This window comes from Trachypithecus francoisi, unplaced genomic scaffold (genome assembly GCF_009764315.1).
Source record: "Trachypithecus francoisi isolate TF-2019V2 unplaced genomic scaffold, Tfra_2.0 Lachesis_group0, whole genome shotgun sequence".
Classification (NCBI taxonomy): Eukaryota; Metazoa; Chordata; class Mammalia; order Primates; family Cercopithecidae; genus Trachypithecus; species Trachypithecus francoisi.
Genome location: NW_022681453.1, coordinates 181,300,533 through 181,320,860, shown reverse-complemented (window position 1 = coordinate 181,320,860; position 20,328 = coordinate 181,300,533). Strand labels below are relative to the sequence as shown.

At 43.0% G+C, this 20,328-nt stretch overlaps 1 protein-coding gene across 1 annotated transcript in view; it reads left to right on the top strand.

Moving 5' to 3' along the window:
* The first annotated feature begins 2,472 nt into the window (after positions 1-2,472).
* The window catches only part of DYNC1LI1 (dynein cytoplasmic 1 light intermediate chain 1), a 51,243-nt gene continuing 33,387 nt past the window's right edge, over positions 2,473-20,328 (top strand). The window contains exons 1-2 of the mRNA XM_033212899.1: positions 2,473-4,182; positions 4,388-4,461. Of these exons, the coding sequence (XP_033068790.1) occupies positions 4,037-4,182; positions 4,388-4,461 (220 nt within the window). The 5' untranslated portion in view covers positions 2,473-4,036. The remainder of the gene's footprint in view (positions 4,183-4,387; positions 4,462-20,328) is intronic.

Here is a 20,328-nt window from a genome sequence, read left to right as displayed (position 1 = left end):
AGTAGAGACGGGGTTTCACCGTATAGACCAGGATGGTCTGGATCTCCTGACCTCGTGATCCGCCCGTCTCGGCCTCCCAAAGTGCTGGGATTACAGGCTTGAGCCACCGCGCCCGGCCCGATTAAATGCATTTTCAAACACAGGAGGTGTGCTAGATACCTTATTTGCCCCTCGAGATCCTTCTCTATTCCCACTTTGTGCTCAGGGAGGTAGACCTGCATGGGTTGCTTCACCTGGGTCTCTTGCCCTCAGGCTCCTGGGTGGGTTTGGTCAAAGTGTGACACTGGTAGGAGATCAGGGGGCAGAAAGAAAGAGATGGATACTGTGTTCCTTTACTGAAGACTATAGATCTTGGTGGGCAACCCTTTCCTATAAGCTGTATCTCTCTCTGGATTCTAGTAAACACTCCTTCCTCTATCCCTTTCAGGCCTAAGGCTTCCTGCTATTGCTAGTCCTATCTCTTCACACTGTTCACACCTTTGTAAACAGTCCCTCCATTAAGCTTTCCTCTAGCACCCCCTTAAGAATGCCATTTTTCCTCTGGTTGACCTTGACTGGATACACAGGTATCCAAAGACTTACCAGTGAGCCTTTTTGTCATAAAACCATTGGAGGAAGTTCTCCACTAAAACAAAAAGAAGACACGTGATTGAGGCAAAGGGAATCTCCTGAACAATGGTGAAAGATAACAGGATGACAGCTGTGTATTCAGTTTCAGAATAAGCAACTCAGATTGGAGCAGGCCAGAAGGTTCTTTTCTTTTTTTTTTTTTTTTTTTTTGAGACGGGAGTCTCGCTCTGTGGCCCAGGCTGGAGTGCAGTGGCCGGATCTCAGCTCACTGCAAGCTCCGCCTCCCGGGTTTACACCATTCTCCTGCCTCAGCCTCCCTAGTAGCTGGGACTACAGGCGCCCGCCACCTCGCCCGGCTAGTTTTTTTTGTATTTTTTAGTAGAGACGGGGTTTCACCGTGTTAGCCAGGATGGTCTCGATCTCCTGACCTCGTGATCCGCCCGTCTCGGCCTCCCCAAGTGCTGGGATTACAGGCTTGAGCCACCACGCCCGGCCCAGAAGGTTCTTAAAGGTGTCTTTAAGAAGGTAAAAGTGTTAAAATATCCAATAAGGAGTTTTACACAGCTGGGATAGGAATTTGAAACTGAATTAAAGACATGGAAATCTAAGCAAATGAAAAAGAAGATGGTTGGCTGGGTGCAGTAGCTCATGCCTGTAATCCCAGCACTTTGGGAGGCAGAGGTGGGTGGATGACCTGAGGTCAGGAGTTCGAGACTAGCCTGACCAACAAGGTAAAACTCCATTTCTACTAAAAACACAAAAATTAGCCAGGCGTGTTGGCAGGCACCTGTAGTCCCAGCTACTTGGGAGGCTGAAACAGAATTGCCTGAACCCAGGAGGCGGAGGTTGCATTGAGCCTAGATCGTGCCACTGCACTCCAGCCTAGGCGACAGGGCAAGACTCCGTCTCCAAAAAAAAAAAAAAAAGAAAAACAAGATGGTTATTAATTTTAGATGTAAGAAAACATTGGACAATAAAGAAAAAGCAATCATAGTATAGAAAACAGGTCAATCATCAAACAGCATTTATGCAACAAAAATTCCAAGGGACTGCTGAATTATTTCCTTTTATAGACTTCCTCATAATATATAGCTTCCCTATTTTTGTAATGTAAAGCTTTTCACAGAAGGTATTTACCAGAATAGCACCTAAAATTACCAGGACATTTATTTTAACATGATTTGACCTAGGTCATTTTACAGACTAGATAGTAAAAAATCTCAGTTTATCTATAAACTTCTGATCTGTGTGACCTGGGGTAGGTTACTTAATTTCGCTGACCCTTACAAAGTATGAGGATTGCAAATGTAACACACAGAGTGCCTGGCACATAGGAGACATTCATAAATGACCACTTTTGTCAGCCACCTTAATGGAAGAATGCTGGTTAGGGATATTATAAAACCACAAGGAATACAACTTTGACCTCAATTTAGGTGGGGAGTTGAGCATCTGGAAGTCATGAGGTGTTAGAAGCCTGACACTATTATAAAAGTAAACACTTCTCAGACTAAGCAAATATGATATGGAACTGACAACAAAATTGAGGGGAAAATGCTCTGAGGAAGATGACTGAAAGAATAAAGTAGAGTAAATTGGCTTTCAGAGGGGCCAAGAGCAGCATACAGCTCTCCTTTAACACAGTGACATAAAGACTCAGCTTCTCCTGGTGGTATAGGACTACTGGGGAGGGTTCTGGTTCCTTTCCTAAGTATACAAACAACAAAATCAAAAGTTTTATTTTATTTATTTATTTATTTAGTGACAGGGTCTTGCTCTGTCACCCAGGCTGGACTGCAGTGGCATGATCGCAGTTCACTGCAGCCTTGATCTCCTGAACTCAGGTGATCCCCCCACCTCAGCCTCCCAAGTAGCTGGGACTTGGCTAATTTTTTGTATTTTTTTGTAGAGCTGGGGTTTCGTCATGTTGCCCAGGCTGATCTCGAACTCCTGGGCTTAAGCAATCTGCCCGCCTTGGTCTCCCAAAGTGCTGGCATTACGGGTGACAAATAAAGAATTTTAGCTCCAAGAGTTCTTTAGGCCCATCACTTCTAGAGGTTGGTCAGATATGAATGGTTTGAAAGGTAAAGAAAGTCATTGATAACAATTAACATGTCGGGAGCGCTTAAGATTTGCCAGTCGTTATTCTAAGCCATTTTACATGAATCATCCCGTTTAATCTTCACAACAATTCTAGGTCCTTTTATCCTCATTTGACAGATAAGAAAACCGAGACTCACAGAGGTTAAGTAAATTGCCTAAGGTTACACAGCCAGTAAACTCAAAGAGCTAGACCTGGACTCAGATTTGCCAGCCTCCAAAAGCTTCCAGACTTCTAACTGTAACGCTAATATACAGCAAAGTCTTTAGTTGTGGATTTTCTCACTAGCATAACAGCATTGATCAGGTCATATTTTAGCAAGTGATTTTCAAATATGAAGTAATAGAGATAACGTACAAAGGTCAGGCAATTTTAAGCAAATGCTCTTACAGGTGTGTACTAGGATAGAGCCTTAAAACCATCGACTCCTTCTAAACATGGAGTTCAGACATTCGAATACATTTACCTAGTAAAGTTCTAATAGAAAAAGAGTTACTTTAGGGCTAGTATAAGGCCATCCATGTATTCCCAGTGTCAACTGTGCTCGACGTAATAAGTGTGGAATTAATGTCTAGTGATCAGGTTAGATGACCCGCGTAGTGGGTCTTTTCAAATCTCACATGGAGGATCTCACACAAAAACATCAAGAACATTAAAGCAAGCCCTGACAATAATTTTTTAAAAATAACAGTCTATTTCCAGGGTAAACAATTACGTCGTCACGCCGCTGCTTAGGGGTGGGAAAACCTGTTTCTGATGTGGGTCCAGGTTGAGGAACACTTCGCCACTTGAGAATGCAAGTAAAGTCCAGAAATCCAGGACCACAGCAATACTCCAGCCCAGGGTTGCAGGGCGGCCTCTTTAGCAGCCCGGCGACCTATTTCTATCTAGGCGCCCGCGAAGCGCCGGTGCGGGCGGGGGACCGCTCTCAGCCTGAACAGTGGGTGGGCCGGCAATGACAATGCAGGAATTCCGCGCCTGCTGCAGGGTTTGCGGATCTGTCGGAAGGGTGGGAGGGAGCACTTTTCACCTGACACACCCAACCCCCCTGCTGCAGCCCAGGGCCGCGGATGAACGGAAGGAAAGCGCTTCAATACTGTCATATCAGTGGACTTCAGCTGCAGCAGAGAGGCCTACCGCGCCGCCGCGCGCACACGCTCAGCCCCTCCGCGCGGGCCAGGCAGCAACGCACGCGCAGTCTGTTCTCGCTCGCTCCATCAGTCCCGGCGGGCCCCGCCCCCGCAGGCCCCGCCCCGCTCCCGTGCGCTGAACGCCCCATATCCGGGTTCCCGCCGCCTCCACCGCCGCCGCCTCAGCCGCCTCGCATATTTAGTCTTGCTGGGAGTGGTGTGATTCCCGACCAAGATGGCGGCCGTGGGGCGAGTCGGCTCCTTCGGTTCTTCTCCGCCAGGATTATCCTCGACTTACACAGGCGGCCCCTTGGGCAACGAGATAGCGTCGGGCAACGGTGGCGCCGCGGCAGGCGACGATGAGGACGGGCAGAACCTTTGGTAACGACTCCACCCCTCCCTCAGCCCCTGCTGGTTCCCCCGGCCTTGCGCCGACGCCTTGGGATCCCGTGCCCGCTGGAGCTCGGCGCCGGGCCCGGCCACTGCGTTCCCGGCAGCACCATCCCCGGCGCGCCGAGGCCGGGTCCGTCCCTGCCGCGCTGCGGCTCCGGCCTCCGGCCTCACCGTACGCCTTGCTTCCCGTTAGGTCCTGCATCCTCAGCGAGGTCTCCACCCGCTCGCGCTCCAAGCTCCCTGCGGGGAAGAACGTGCTACTGCTGGGTAAGAGTTCCCTGCCTCGCTCCGCCCCGCCTGGCCCCCAGCGGCCCGGGGTACCTGGTCCGCCGGCTAGCTCGCTGGCTGTCTTTGTGCGGACAGCCGGCCCAGCCCCGCCCCGCCTCCCGACCTGTCGCGGAAGGCTGGGCAAGAAGGGGAACCCGAGACCCTCGACCCAGGACCTACGGGGACCCGCCCTCCCTCAGGTTCCTCCTCCTCCCCGGGATATGGGGGTGGCCCTGACAGCCTCCCCTGGGAAGGACAGAATTCGATCGCTCATCTGAGGGATTCTGGTGGCCTAGGGTTTATCTAGAAATTGACAGTTTTTCTTTCATCACAAAAATTGGTAGCAGGAGGCTCTTTGCAAGAGCTCCGGCGCAAATGGCTTGCCATTAATATTTAATAGCTGACTCTTTGTATAATTGACAGAAGCTACAACTAAAAGACCTGGTGATAAATGTTCTTGATTCAGTGTTCTCTGGTACAAAGTGCTCGTGTTGCAGCTACCTTAACTGTCAAATGTAATTCTGAAATCTGTAAAGGACAGTAGAACACACCTTTCTAGTTAAGTCTCTTCAGCCAAATGGATGTAATAAGGAGAAATGGTCCAGTGTCAGTTCTCCTGATTGTTCTGTATCTCCTCGGCTCTCTGGAAGTTGTGTATTCTGTTTCTTGAGTGACTCTGAGGGTAGGGATAGAGGACTGAGGGAGAATAGTTCGCAGGTTCGCATTTTTGCAGGCTTAGGTCCTGAATCGTTTAAAGGAGAAATTTCTCTATATAGTTCTTTACATGCAAGATAACTGAAGTTTGGCTTATACGATTATTAAATTTAAAAACTTTGGTATTTGATATCGGCTCAATACCAGAGGCTTTTTTTTTTTTTTTCAATGTCCATCTAAAAACAGGAAAGGAAACAAAGAAGTCAAATGCTGCTTGATAGGCTGCATGGTTAAATATGAATGTTTACACAGAAAAAAATACTTTTTTAATGGACTTCTGCCAAGCAAAAACATATGATTATTGATATTCTTTAAAGCTACATGGAGCTAGTTGAAAAATTAGTTTTTACTCTTGTTTTTAATGTGATTGAAAGCACCTACTGCAGATTAGCCTGGATTGAGTCACTGTCCTATCACATATAAGCCCTAAGATCTTAAGCAAGTTGCTTGACATCTATAAACCTCAGTTTCTTCATTTTTAGAATGGTTGTTAGGGAAATAATAATACCCGCCTCTAGGATTGTGGGGGGATCAAATGAGTTAATGTTTGTATAGTGATAATATTTGCAAGTGATATATTTATCTTAAACCGAATTAGAAAATATTTGTGCTCAGAACTTTTTAAAAAATTGAATTAGTGCCTTCATAAGTGATATTAATAGGGCAAAATAAATTAGGATCCAAGAGCAAAAAATTGTAGAATATATTTTAATTTACTAATTTAAACAAATTACCACTCATTACTAAGCTAAAATGGGTTTAAGATCATATGACCTCATTGAAATCGATTCTATTTTAATTACTTTAAGTAAGGCTTATTTGGAAACACTGCCATGGTAAAGGTAAGATTCAGTAGTTTTGTTCTTATTTTATACATTTCCTCCAGTTATTTCTGCACATTAGATATTGTATAGATTATTCTGTTTGTGGTAAAACAAAAGTGGCGGTTTTGTTCATTTTTTGGTATACCGAATTTGTACTGAGGTTGTGCCATGTTTTTTTTTTTTAAACCCCCCCTTGACACCGGGTCTGTACATGGGACTGAGTGTTCTTAGAGGTCCCAGCCTCCTTCATGCCACCATACAAGAATGGATTAAATTTCCTTTTTTATGAACTTAATAGTTCGTAAAGCTCCATCTAGTATCAGGTAATATGAGCTTGAAACTTAATATTTTTCTTTCAGTACTGTTGGGATTTTCATCAGAGTCCTTTTCAGCTTTGGAAGAAGCTAATAACTGATTTGTATACTGGTTGCAAAAATAGAGTTAACTTCTAAGATACCCCTGAAGATTTCTTACAGACATTTTACCATCACATATGGCAGCATTCACTCTGTGCTGGTGGAGGAAAGAAATATACAAATAGGGATTGTGGTTTTCTTTGTTATGAGTTTGAAGGTGCTGGACAGGAGGATGCTTGGCCCTAATATATCTTTCATGAATGCAGGTGGTCTCTGGAGTCTCTTATTTTAAAAAACAAATCTAAAGCCAGGCACAGCGACCCAGCCTGTAATCCTAGCACTTTGAAAGGCCGAGGGGTGGATCACTTGAGCTCATGAGTTGGAGACCAGCCTGGGTAATAATGGTGAAACCCCATCTCTACACAAAATTAAAAAATTGGCCTGGCGTGGCAGCTCCTGCCTGTGATCCCAGCGCTTTAGGAGGCCGAGGTGGGTGGATCACCTGAAGTTAGGATTCCAGACGAGCCTGGCTAACATGTTTAAACCCCATCTCTACTACAAATACAAAACTTAGCTGGACGTGGTGGCATACACCTATAATCCCAGTTACTCGGAGGCTGAGGCAGGAGGATTGCTTGAGTCCGGGAGGCGGAGGTTGCAATGAGCCAATATCGTGCCATTGCACTCCAGCCTGGGTGACAGTGAGACTCTGTCTCAAAAAAAAAAAAAAAAAAAAAAGTTGGGTATTATGGTGCGTGCCTGTAGTCTCAGCTACTTGGGGAGGCTAAGGTGGAGGGACAACTTGAGCCCCAGAGGCAGAGGTTGCAGTGAGCTGAGTTCGCACCATTGCACTCCAGCTTGGGCAGCAGAGTGAGACAGTGTCTCAAAAAATAATTCTAATAAATAAAGTAAAACAAATCTGAGCCTTTTGCAAGGCTTTACATTTCAGAAACAACCTAGAATAGGAACAATGATATAGACCTAAGTACTCCCCTCACAACACACACAAATTGCAGTTTAGCTTTCCACATGCTCTCCTACTACCTGATGGGAGAAAAGGGACATGACTAGTAATGTGTGTGTGTGTAAGAGCCATTCTCAAAGGATTTTAATACAAATCTCATTTCACCTCCTCTCTCCTCCCAGATCAGGGCACCAATTTATAGATGGGTAATGAGTTGTAGAGACCTGTTGAGTGGATTTTCCAAGGTCACACAACATAAGGGCCCTGTTCTGTGACTCTGCCATGGATTTCTGACTTGATAGAAGTTCCCACAAGGGAGAGAGTGCCAGGTACAAAATTCTTTCTACTCAAAGCCTGTCTTTGAGCAAACGTACTGGTAATTATTTTAAAGGAAAATCTAAATATTTATTGGATTCTGGGCACTGTCACCATGGCACTTGTGTTTAAGTAATTATTTAATCTGCCTAGGCCTGACTTCTAATGAAATCCAGAAAGTCTATGATGTTAACTCTTCTTTCTTGAAAGGTTTTGAGAATGGGTTTCAGTAAGATTTGTTTTTAATAAAGGTAGGACTTCTTGCGCATGTATTTTAAGTAGATTCTAACTTCTAAATTGTCCTTTTTAAGAACTACATTTTCATTTTTACCTTTTATATTTAATTTTAATACAATTGATTATATATCTTTTTTGTTTGTTTGTTTGTTTTTTGAGATGGAGTTACCCTGGCTGGAGTGCAATGGCATGATTTCGGCTCACTGTAACCTCCACCTCCTAGGTTCAAGCAATTCTCCTGCCTCAGCCTCCTGCGTAACTGGGATTACAGGCATGTGCCACCACACCCTGCTAATTTTGTATTTTTAGTAGAGACGGTTTCTCCACGTTGGTCAGGCTGGCCTTGAACTCCCGACCTCAGGTGATTTGCCTGCCTTGGCCTCCCAAAGTGCTGAGATTATAGGCGTGAGCCACTGCACGGGGCATATTTGTATTTTAATAGCTGCTCTTAAAGGCAGTTTCTCCATATTGATTACTTTCCCATGTTTTGATAAGAAAACTCCCTAAGGAAAATAATAATTAATAATACCTAACATAGAGCACTTACAGGTCCTAGTCATGTAAGGATTGTTTATGTACTCTATCCCCTTAAAGATCAGGAAACAGACACAGAATTTGTGTTTTGTTTTTGAGGCAGGGTCTTACTTTGTTGCTCAGGCTGGAGCATAGTGCTATAATCTCGGCTCCCTGCAACCTCTGCCTTCTGGGCTCAAACCATCCCCCTGCCTCAGCCTCCTAAGTAGCTGGGACTACAGGTGCGTGTCACCACTTCTAGCTAATTTTGTACTTTTTGGAGAGATGAGGTCTCACTGTGTTGCCCAGGCTGGTCTTGAACTCTGGGCTCAAGCAGTTCTCCTCTCACCTCAGCCTCCCAAAGTAGTGGGATTACTGGGGTGAGCTACCACACCCCGCCAGACACAGAAATGTTAAGTAAATTGTCCTAGGGTTACATAGCCAGGAGGCAAAATCAGTATTCAAAATTTTACAGCCTGAGGCCGGCCCTGTGGCTCCTGTTTGTAATCCCAGCACTTTGGGAGGCTCGGGGTGGATCATCTGAGGTCAGGAGTTTGAGACCAACCTGGCCAATAATATGGTGAAATCCCATCTCTCCTAAAAGTGCAAAAATTAGCCGGACATAGTGGTGGGCTCCTGTAGTCCCAGCTACTCAGGAGACTAGTCCTTTGTCAAGTCATGTAAGCCTCATCTTTCTCATCTCTAAATTAGACTATTGGAATTTAGTGATCTCCAAAGCCTTGTTTGATCTGACATTTTATAAATTTTCTTGTTTTAATCTTGTGAGTTATTATTTTTAAAGAAATGTTTTAAGGCATATTGAAATTGGGTTTTAATTAATTAATATAGATGTGGGCCATTTAATTCCCCCCAGGAAAGAAATGTAAAGTCGCTATATTGTTCCCTGAAGGTATTAGTCCGCGATAATATGCAGCAAAAAATTCCCACAAAATGCTGAACATCATCAGTAAGTATATGTGAAAGTCTTTTTTTCCCCCCTTCAGGAATAAAACTCTATTATGCTTGAGCTATTGTAGGAAACCTTAAGATATACACAGTGGAATTCAGAGATCTGTGCAGAGAAGTAACTTGTAACTGGCAAAGGAGTGTATGGTTTTCTATGTGAGGACTGATTATAAAAATAATGAGAGTGTTCAGTCTAAAACTATTGATTTGTTGAGGAGCTGGGATTAAAGATCATCAAGGTTCCATGAGTTATGCTGTTTTCTGGCATGACTGGTTATGGGAATATGATGCAAGGAATAGACTGTTACCATATATATGATATTGAATTTTTTCAAAGAATTAACATGAAATTATTTATTACGTGTTTATTATATGTTATGGCTACTAAAATATATATAGTATTTTGAGAGTAAGGTGGCATATTGGCATCTTATAATAGGGTCAGCAAACTTTTCTGTCAAGGGCCAGATTGTAAATAGTTTAGGCTTTGTGAGTCATATGGTCTCTGTTGCAACAACTCAGTTCTGCTCTTGTAGTTCCAAAACAGCCATGGATAATATGTAAATGAATGGATACAGCCTTGTTTCAATAAAACTTTATTTACAAAAACAGGCAGCTAAATAGGTCACAAAATATTTTGTGAAAAAGATGGTATTTTTTTTTTCTGAGTTTTTTAACTCACCTGACCAAAAGCCTTTTCTTTTTTTTTTTTTTTGTGGTATGCTTCCTTATTTATTTATTTATTTATTTTATTATTTTATTTTATTTTGTATTATACTTTAAGTTCTAGGGTACATGTGCACAATGTGCAGGTTTGTTACATATGTATACTTGTGCCATGTTGGTGTGCTGCACCCATCAACTCGTCAGCATCCATCAACTCATCATTTACATCAGGTATAACTCCCAATGCCATCCCTCCCCCCGCCCCCATAATAGGCCCAGGTGTGTGATGTTCCCCTTCCAGAGTCCAAGTGATCTCGTTGTTCAATTCCCACCTATGAGTGAGAACATGCGGTGTTTGGTTTTCTGTTCGTGCGATAGTTTGCTGAGAATGATGGTTTCCAGCTTCATCCATGTCTCTACAAAGGACATGAACTCATCCTTTTTTATGGCTGCATAGTATTCCATGGTGCATATGTGCCACATTTTCTTAATCCAGTCTGTCGCTGATGGACATTTGGGTTGATTCCAAGTCTTTGCTATTGTGAATAGTGCCGCAATAAACATACGTGTGCATGTGTCTTTATAGCAGCATGATTTATAATCCTTTGGGTATATACCCAGTAATGGGATGGCTGGGTCATATGATATTTCTAGTTTTAGATCCTTGGGGAATCGCCATACTGTTTTCCACAATGATTGAACCAGTTTACAATCCCACCAACAGTGTAAAAGTGTTCCTATTTCTCCACATCCTCTCCAGCACCTGTTGTTTCCTGACTTTTTAATGATCGCCATTCTAAGTGGTGTGAGATGGTATCTCATTGTGGTTTTGATTTGCATTTCTCTGATGGCCAGTAATGATGAGCATTTGGAAAAGGTGGTATCTGAGTACAATTTTGCTAAGTAGGATGGGGAGGAGAAAACCTGTGAAAAGGGCCTAAAACCCAGAGAAAAGGGCCGATGCAGTTTAGGTATGGTGGAAGGAGCCCTGGCAAAAGCCACAAGATCTTTGAGTCAGCCTCCCTATCCTTTGAAGCGGTGGAGTTGTGGACAAATTAGAACCCCCTGACCTGTAAACTGAGATTATTTCATACATTATTTCATACATCATGGGATTAAAAGAACCAAAAGCAATTATGTCTAAAACACTTTCCTCTCAGAATTGGAAATCACTATTTTAAATTATGAAAGTAATGCATGTTTCTTGCCAGAGAAAGAAAAAAAAAGAAAAAGATAAGAAGATAAAGTGAAAATAGCCATGCTCAGTGGCTCCCGCCTGCAATCTCAGCACTTTGGGAGGCCAAGGTGGGGGCATGGCTTGAGACCAGCCTGGGTAATACAGCAGGACTCTGCCTCTACAAAAAAAATTTAAAAAATAACTGGTGTGGTGGCACATGTCTTTTGTCCCAGCTACTTGGGAGGCTGAGGCAGAAGGTTCATTTGAGCCCAGGAGTCCAAGGTTGTAGTGAGCCGTGATCACACCACTGCACTCCAGCCTAGGCAACAGAGCGGGACCGTGTCCCAAAAGAAAGAAAGAACATGAAAATAATGCATGATCCTACCACTTAGAGGTAAGTGTTCATTTTTTCTTATTTATTTATTTTTTATTTTTTAGAGAAAGTTTTGCTCTGTTCCCCAGGCCGGAGTGCGATAGTGTAATAACAGCTTACTGCAGCCTCCAATTCCTGGGCTCAAGTGATTTTCCTGCCTTAGTCTCCTGAGTAGCTGGTACTACACGACACCATACCTGGCTAATTTTTTGGAAAGATGGGAGTCTCACTATGTTGCCCAGCCTGGTCTCAAACTCCTGTGCTCAAATGAGCCTCTGGTCTTGGCCTGAAAGTGCTAGGTTATAGGTATGAGCATCTATTAACACACCAGGTCGTGTTCATTTTCTCTATGTGAATATTTTTTTCTTAAAAATAAACTGATGATTTATATTACTCTTTTGCAATCAGATTTTTTTTAACTTCATGTACCATGGTTCACTTCATGTAACATGAGTTTTTTTCATGTTAATAGATATGGCTTTATCTTTCTTATTGACTGAATAGTATATATAGCTATATCGTAATTATAATGGATTGGTAGACAGATTATTATTGTTATACCTCATTTTCCACTTGCCCAGTATTTTCTTTGGTTGGAATAAGTTCCCAGAAGTGGAATTGTTAGGTCTTTTAAATCTTTCTGCATAAGTATTGTCAGTCTTCTAGGAAAGTTGTACTATTTTACTTTTTTTTTTTTGAGACAAAATCTTGCTCTGTCACCCAGGCTGGAGTGCAGTGGTGCTATCTCAGCTCACTGCAACCTCCACCTCCCGGGTTCAAGCAGTTCTCCTGCTTCAGCCTCCCGAGTAGCTGGGACTACTGGCGTGTGCCACCACACCTGGCTAATGTTTCGCATTTTTTAGTGGAGACGGAGTTTCGCCCTGTTAGCCAGGATGGTCTCGATCTCCTGACCTCGTGATCCGCCTACCTCGGCCTCCCAAAGTGCTGGGGTTACAGGTGTGAGCCACCGCACCCGGCCACATTTTTACCATCAGTATGTGAGAGTACTTGTTTGTTTAGCACCATTGCCAATACTAAGTATTATTCATTTTAATCTTTAACTATCTAGTAGGTTAAAAATTTGCATCTTAATGTAAAGATGATTTAATTGTAGAATACATACCATATTTGATTAAGAACCATGCTTTAGTGTGACTTTGACCTCCTAGGGCATGGGAACTATTAATAGCCATTGTAATCAACCACTGTGGTTAGCATTTACTGATCTTGGTAAATATTTATTGGATTAAACTAAATGTTTTCTTTGTTTTTGTTTTTTTTTTGAAACGGAGTTTTGCTGTTGTTGCCCAGGCTGGAGTGCAATGGCGCGATCGTGGCCCACTGCAACCTCCACCTATCTGGTTTAAGCGATTCTTCTGCCTCAGCCTCCCGAGTAGCTGGAATTACAGGCATGAGCCACCACATCTGGCTAATTTTGTATTTTTAGCAGACAGGGGTTTCTCCATGTTGATCAGGGTGGTCTCGAACTCCCAACCTCAGGTGATCTGCCCACCTCATTCTCCCAAAGTGCTGGCATTACAGGCGTGAGCCATCGTGCCCAGCCAACTAAATGTTATTTTTAATTCATATCTAGACAGCCTGTGGGAGTAAGGAAAATGATTAAGGATAAGTTCTGTTTTTTTTTAATGTAATGTAAATTGCTGAATGATCAATCCAAAGGTGGAGCTTTGGCCAGCTGCAGGGATGGGAACTATCATGTATTGTATCTGTGACTTGTGTTGAGTGTTCTGCTAGGTGCTGTATTATGTAGCATGTTTACTGTTTTACAGGAAAGGGTTTTAAGCCCCAGGTTACACAACTGAACTAGAATTCATTTTATTTATTTATTTTTTGAGATGGAGTCTTACTCTGTTGCCCAGGCTGGAGTGCAGTGGCATGATCTCGGCTCACTGCAACCTCTGTCTCCCTGGTTCAAGCGATTCTCCTGCCTCAGCCTCCGGAGCAGCTGGGACTACAGGCATGCCACCACGCTTGACTAATTTTTGTATTTTTAGTGGAGATGGGGTTTCACATTGTTGGCCAGGCTGGTCTTGAACTCCTGACCTCAGTTGATCCGCCTGCCTCGGCTCTGTAAGTGCTGGGATTATAGGTGTGAGCCACCACTCCTCGCCTTGAGCTGGAATTCAAAATTAGGTTTGTCTTTTTGCTCTACAGGCACCCCTTGACATGTTGGAGGGATGTAGTCATAAATAAGCATGCATAAATATTTATTTACAGTCACTTTGTCTGTGTCCTGCATTTGGTTAATAGTCTCTCCCTACTCTTAGCTACCATTGTGAGGGAGGACGATGCCCTCTAGGAGATGGGGAGCACACCAAGAGTCCCTCACCTTACCTGGGTCCTCCAGATAACCTGTGGAAGGCCATGCAGAAGATGTATGCCACAAGTAGTTCAGTGAAGACCCCTCATGACTCTTCTCACCAGAGCTTTCAGATAAAATAGGATAATTTATGTCATATAAGGCCAAATCAAAAATGTCAGCTTTACAATGTTGATATCTCAATTGGATAAGGAAGGGATATAGCAGATTATAATTCCCTGTCTCCTGATGATCATAATGCTGGGGACCAAGTCAAACAGTGGCATGCATACTTGGGAAGTGTTCACGATAGCTATTATCATTAATGTATTATGTGCTCTTAATTGTTTTGCTTTGACTACTCATTTTTCACAATTCCTGTTTTTATTGTTATGTATATATTGTTATATATTTTATTGTTATATTGTTATATTTTTATTGTTTTATATATATGTTTTTATTGTATCTTATATTGCTGATATAAGATACAAAGGAGTTGGGCCGGGCATGGTGGCACATGCCTGTAATCTCAGCATTTTGGGAGGCCAGGGTGGACAGATCACTTGAACTGAGGACTTTGAGACCAGCCTGGGCAGCATGGTGAAATCCTGCTCAACAAAAAAATACAAAAATCAACCAGGCATGGTGGATGCACCTTTAGTCTCAGCTACTCAGGAAGCTGAGGTAGGAGGATCACCTGAGCCTAGGAGATTGAGGCTGCAGTGAGCTGAGATCTTGCCACTGCACTCCAGCCTGGGCAACAGAGTTGCCCTGTCTCTCACACACACACACACACACACACACACACACACACAAACTATATATATACACACGCACAAACACACATATATATACACACATATATACACATACATACATATATACACACATGTATACACATATATACACATACATATGTACACACATATATAATACGCATATATATACATATATATTAATTTTATTTCTAGCATATTACTGATCAAGAAGTAATGGATGAATCTGGGCACAGTACCTGTAGTGCACGTTACTCGGGAAATTCAGGTGGGAGGATTGCTGGAGCCTAGAAGTTCAAGACTAGCCTGGGCAACGTAACGAGACCCTGTCTTTAAAAAAAAGAAGTAGTAATGGATGATAATAGTAAAGCATTTTAAATCCATCACTATAGGCCGGGCGCAGTGGCTCAAGCCTATAATCCCAGCACTTTGGGAGGCCGAGACGGGCGGATCACAAGGTCAGGAGATCGAGACCATCCTGGCTAACACGGTGAAACCCCGTCTCTACTAAAAAACACAAAAAACTAGCCGAGCGAGGTGGCCGGCGCCTGTAGTCCCAGCTACTCGGGAGGCTAAGGCAGGAGAATGGCGTAAACCCGGGAGGCGGAGCTTGCAGTGAGCTGAGATCCCGCCACTGCACTCCAGCCTGGGCGGCAGAGCGAGACTCCGCCTCAAAAAAAAAAAAAAAAAAAAAATCCATCACTATAGAGATCGTCTGATTTAACTCTCCTCCATTTAGAAATTGGGGAACAAATGGAATTATCTGACCAGGTTTGCACAATCAATAATGACAGTGTTGCAGTTAGAAATCACATTTCTAAGTCTTCACAGTTCTAATCTGTTAATTGTTACTATTTTTTGAGATGGAGTTTTGCTCTTGTTGCCCAGGCTCGAGTGCAGTGGCACGATCTTGGCTCACCGCAGCCTCTGCCTCCACGATCTCGGCTCACCACAGCCTCTGCCTCCTGGGTTCAAGCGATTCTCCTGCCTCAGCCCTCCTAAGTAGCTGGGATGACAGGCATGCACCACCACGCCCGGCTAATTTTGTATTTTTAGTAGAGACAGGGTTTCTCCATGTTGGTCAGGCTGGACTCAAACTCCCAACCTCAGGTGATCGGCCCACCTAGGCCTCCCAAAGTGCTGGGATTACAGGCACAAGCCACGGCACCCAGCCCCCTGTTAATTGTTATTATAAAGTTGGTGGAGATTACATTCTATTGTTGAGTTAGAGATCTGTCAGGGAGATAAAACAGTATTACCCTGTACTGTTTTGGTGACCATGTGTGGAATTTGAGGAGTTTTTATTTATTTTTTTTTACTTTTTTTTTTTTTTTTTTTTTTTTTTTTTTGAGACGGAGTCTCGCTCTGTCGCCAGGGCTGGAGTGCAGTGGCCGGATTTCAGCTCACTGCAAGCTCCGCCTCCCGGGTTCACGCCATTCTCCTGCCTCAGCCTCCCGAGTAGCTGGGACTACAGGCGCCCGCCACCTCGCCCGGCTAGTTTTTTGTATTTTTTTAGTAGAGACGGGGTTTCACAGTGTTAGCCAGGATGGTCTCGATCTCCTGACCTCGTGATCCGCCCGTCTCGGCCTCCCAAAGTGCTGGGATTACAGGCTTGAGCCACCGCGCCCGGCCTTTTTTTTACATTTTTAAAGAGATGGAGGAATAAAACAAAAATGTGTAACAGAGACCTATGTGGCCTGAGAAGCTTAAAATATTTGCTGTCTAGTCCTTTACAGAAAAAGTTTTCTAGCACCTGCATGTAGACATGAAAATAGCTTTATTACAATAGTATTGCTTTTATGAAATTTTTGTTGTTGTTGTTTGAGACCGCGTCTTGCTCTGTTGCCCAGGCTGGAGAGCAGTGGTGCAGTCACAGCTCACTACAGCCTCAGCCTCCCGGGCTCAGGTGATCCTCCCACCTCAGCCTCCTGAGTAACTGGGGCTATAGGTGTGTGCCACCATGCCCACCTAATCTTTGTATTTTTTTGTAGAGATGGGGTTTTGCCATGTTTTTCAGGCTGTAATGAAATGATTTGTTTTTTAAAATATGCCCTCTTTAAGAAAATCTAGTATATAAACTTGCAAATTTAGATAAAATCTTCAGGAAATAATTTTAACATCATCACCTAAAGGGGTTTTTATGGAAGGGCTTTCATCCAATCTTTGAACAGGAACTCTACTTGTGTAATTGTATGTTTACAGATCATTAACTATTTGGCTGGCAGTCTTAAAACCGATGTGTCTGTTTCACTGCCAGCTGAAGGCCAAGGAACTGAAGATAAGTAGCTGGATTATTTCAAGCATTGTTTGAAACCCCTTTTCTATACTTGCCACTTTAAAGGTGTATTACTTGTGTAGAATAAGGTAAACTTTTTTTGTTTTATTTTACTGGAGCTATTAGGTGTGTTGTGTTTTCCAAACAATAACATATAATTTAGTGACTTAATTTTTTAAATTGCTTGTCATTAAGCATTTTAAAATTTTTATTATTTATTTTTATTTATTTTTTTTTTGAGACGGAGTCTTGCTGTCGTTGCCCAGGCTGGAGTGCAGTGGCACAATCTCGACTCACTGTAACCTCTGCCTCCTGATTCAAGCGATTCTCCTGCCTCAGCCTCCCAAGTAGCTGGGATTACGAAGTGCCCACTACCATGCCCAGCTATTTTTTTTTTTTTTTTTTTTTTGTATTTTTAGTAGAGCTAGGGTTTCGCCATGTTGGCCAGGCTGGTCTCAAACTTCTGACCTCAGGTGATCCACCTGCCTCGGCCTCCCAGAGTGCTGGGATTACAGGCCTAAGCCACTGTGCCCAGCCAAGCATGATTTTTAAACCTATTAATGTCAAAGGACAGGCATCCTGAACTTAAAAATGTTTTATCCTTCTAATTGTATAGGTGAATAAAGAGAAGAGGGTTCATAATGGAGTTTTTAGTGTCTTCAAACATTGTGCAGCTTGGTTGTGGCAAGGCAGCTAAGGACCAACCCTCGGTCCAATGGCTAGAAAAAGTTTTCCTAAGTTTAGTGAAGGAGGAATGTATTACGAGCTTACACTATTAATTGATGTGTTATTGATGAGAGGTGGCCATTTGAGTTTCATATATATGAGTAATGAATGATTTTAATAGATTGTGATAAATGTCTAGGAAAAGCAGTTACAAATGAAGTATATTATGAAAATAGAGACTCTGGTTGGAATCAAGAAATAGGAAAGTTTGGGCCAGATGCCCTGGCTCATGACTGTAATCATAGCATTTTGGGAGACTGAAGTGGGAGGATTGCTTGAGTTCAAGACCAACCTGATTAACATAGGGAGACCCCATCTCTACAAAAAATTAAAAAATTAGCCAGGCATGGTGGCACACCCCTGTAGTCCTGATTACTCAAGCTGAGGTGGGGGGATTTCTTGAGCCCAGGAGGTTGAGGCTGCAGTGAGCCATAATTGCACATTACCCCAGCTTGGATGACAGAATGAGACCCTGTCTCAAAACAAAGAAACAAGAAACCCACAAAGCAACAAAAAGAATATGAAGGTTGGTGAAAGAGCTATACATAAGATGTAGTTTCTGTTTTTGGTGAGCAAGCAATCTTCTTAAAAGCAAAGACTTTATATCTTGCTGACTGTTTTTTGTTGAATGAGGGGCAGACCTGACACACTTAAAGACTGCTGGAGGAAACACATGTATAAGATGACCCTCTGCAGTACAGTGTGCTAGAAGTCTGCAGTGGGCTCTTCAGAGCACAGAGAGGGCACTTAACCAAACACGTGGAGTCAAAGAAAGCTTCCTCGAGACCAGAAGAAGATAGTGTTCTCCCAGGTGAGGGGAAGGGAAGAGTATTCCAGAGAGAAGTGATGGCATATGTGAAGGTGTAGAGTTGGGAGAGAATGAGGCCTCTGACTAGAAGTTCCTGAAAGAAATTGTGTGTCCAGAGCCTAGCATGTTGGTAGGGGACACGGTGACCAATGGGCGGGAAAGATAAGGGAGCTTTTTGTAAGAATGTTGACCTTTACATTTTGCCCTTTACCTGTAAGAACAGTAGGAAGACCCGATGGGTTTTTTTCTCACATCTTATGAAAATTCCAAACATACAGAAAAGTTGAAGGGATTTTACAGTTAATACTCATATATCTCAACCTAGATTCTACCATTAACATTTAATTACATTTGCTTTATGTCATGTGTCCTGCTCTATTACCCATTTTTTTAAAAATACATTTCGAAGTAAGTGCAGATATCAGTGCACTTTCCTCTAAATACTTCAGCATATGTATCATTAACTAGAATGCCTTGATGAAGGGTCTTAAGAGGGAGAGTGGCATAATGAGATTGGTTCAGGAAGATTACTCAGCTGCAGGATGGGAATGGATTGGGGGGTGGTATATACTTACTGAATGCTCACTTTTAAGTGGTGTGTTAATAGAGTGAGGAGAAGAGAACTGGGAGGAGGCCATGTGTTAAGCTTTGTGCCTAAAGACATAAAAAGAGAAAAACAGTTTAACAAACAATATAATTGGAAGATGTGAATAACCCTAGAACAAGACTGCATCTTTGCAGATACCTCAGATCAGATTCCTGGAAAATAGGAGATAAAAAATGGGATTTCGTTTACAGAATCTTTGTCTTCATTAGCTTTTTAGACCTTTTATAGAACAGATCTGTTTTCAAATGTTGCATTTGCCATCAAGACAAATCATGTCAGAGTGCATTTAGGTGTAAAGAAAGTGAAAGCTGCATAATCCCCTGAGGGGTCTTAAGAGGATTTTGAATTGAAGCTTAAGATGTATGAAAAGAAGAAATGGCCTTAAAATGTTGATAAAATACAAATGTTCAATTTTCAATTACCAGGACCTGATGAGATGGCTCATGCCATAATCCCAGCACTTTGGGAGGCTGAGGCGGGCGGATCACTTGAGGCCAGGAGTTCGAGACCGCCTGGGCAACACGGTGAAACCCCGTCTCTACTAAAACCACAAAAAGTAGCCAGGCGTGGTGGCGTGCGCCTGTAGTCCCAGCTGCTTGAGAGTCTGAGGCAGGAGAATTGCTTTAACCCGGGAGGCGGAGGTTGCAGTGAGCCAAGATTGCGCCATTGTACTTCATCCTGGGTGACAAAGTGAGACTCAAAAAAAAAAAAAAGTCACAAATTTCAATTACCAGATGTTATTAAAGTTGATAAAGGAGAGAGGAGGAAGAGTGGTTGATAGAAATTTTGCTCCCAGAAAGATTTCGTTTCAATAAATAAAATGCTTCCTGAAACATTTTAAGAACCTTCTTTCTGCCAAAGCACTGTGTGAGGTGGTCAGAATATTCTTGGGAATAAGTTTTTGTTTTTTCCTTATTCTGTTTACCCTAAGAGCTAAAGGGAGTTGTACCCTTGCAGAGGTTGACCTGAATTCTCTTCGGAGGCATGGAATATTCTCTGCTACCACCAATCTTTATGACTATAGCCTTGGCCTCAGTTTCCCCATTTGTAGGAAGAGGGGATTTATTACAGTTCCTTGTAGCCCCAAAATGCTGTGTTTATGAAATGTTATTTATTCTCAATGTGACCATTTCTAATTTGTTACAAGAAGTGAGAAATTTTTTTTTTTTTTTTTTTTTTTTTTTTGAGACGGAGTCTCGCTCTGTCGCCCAGGCTGGAGTGCGGTGGTGGCCGGATCTCAGCTCACTGCA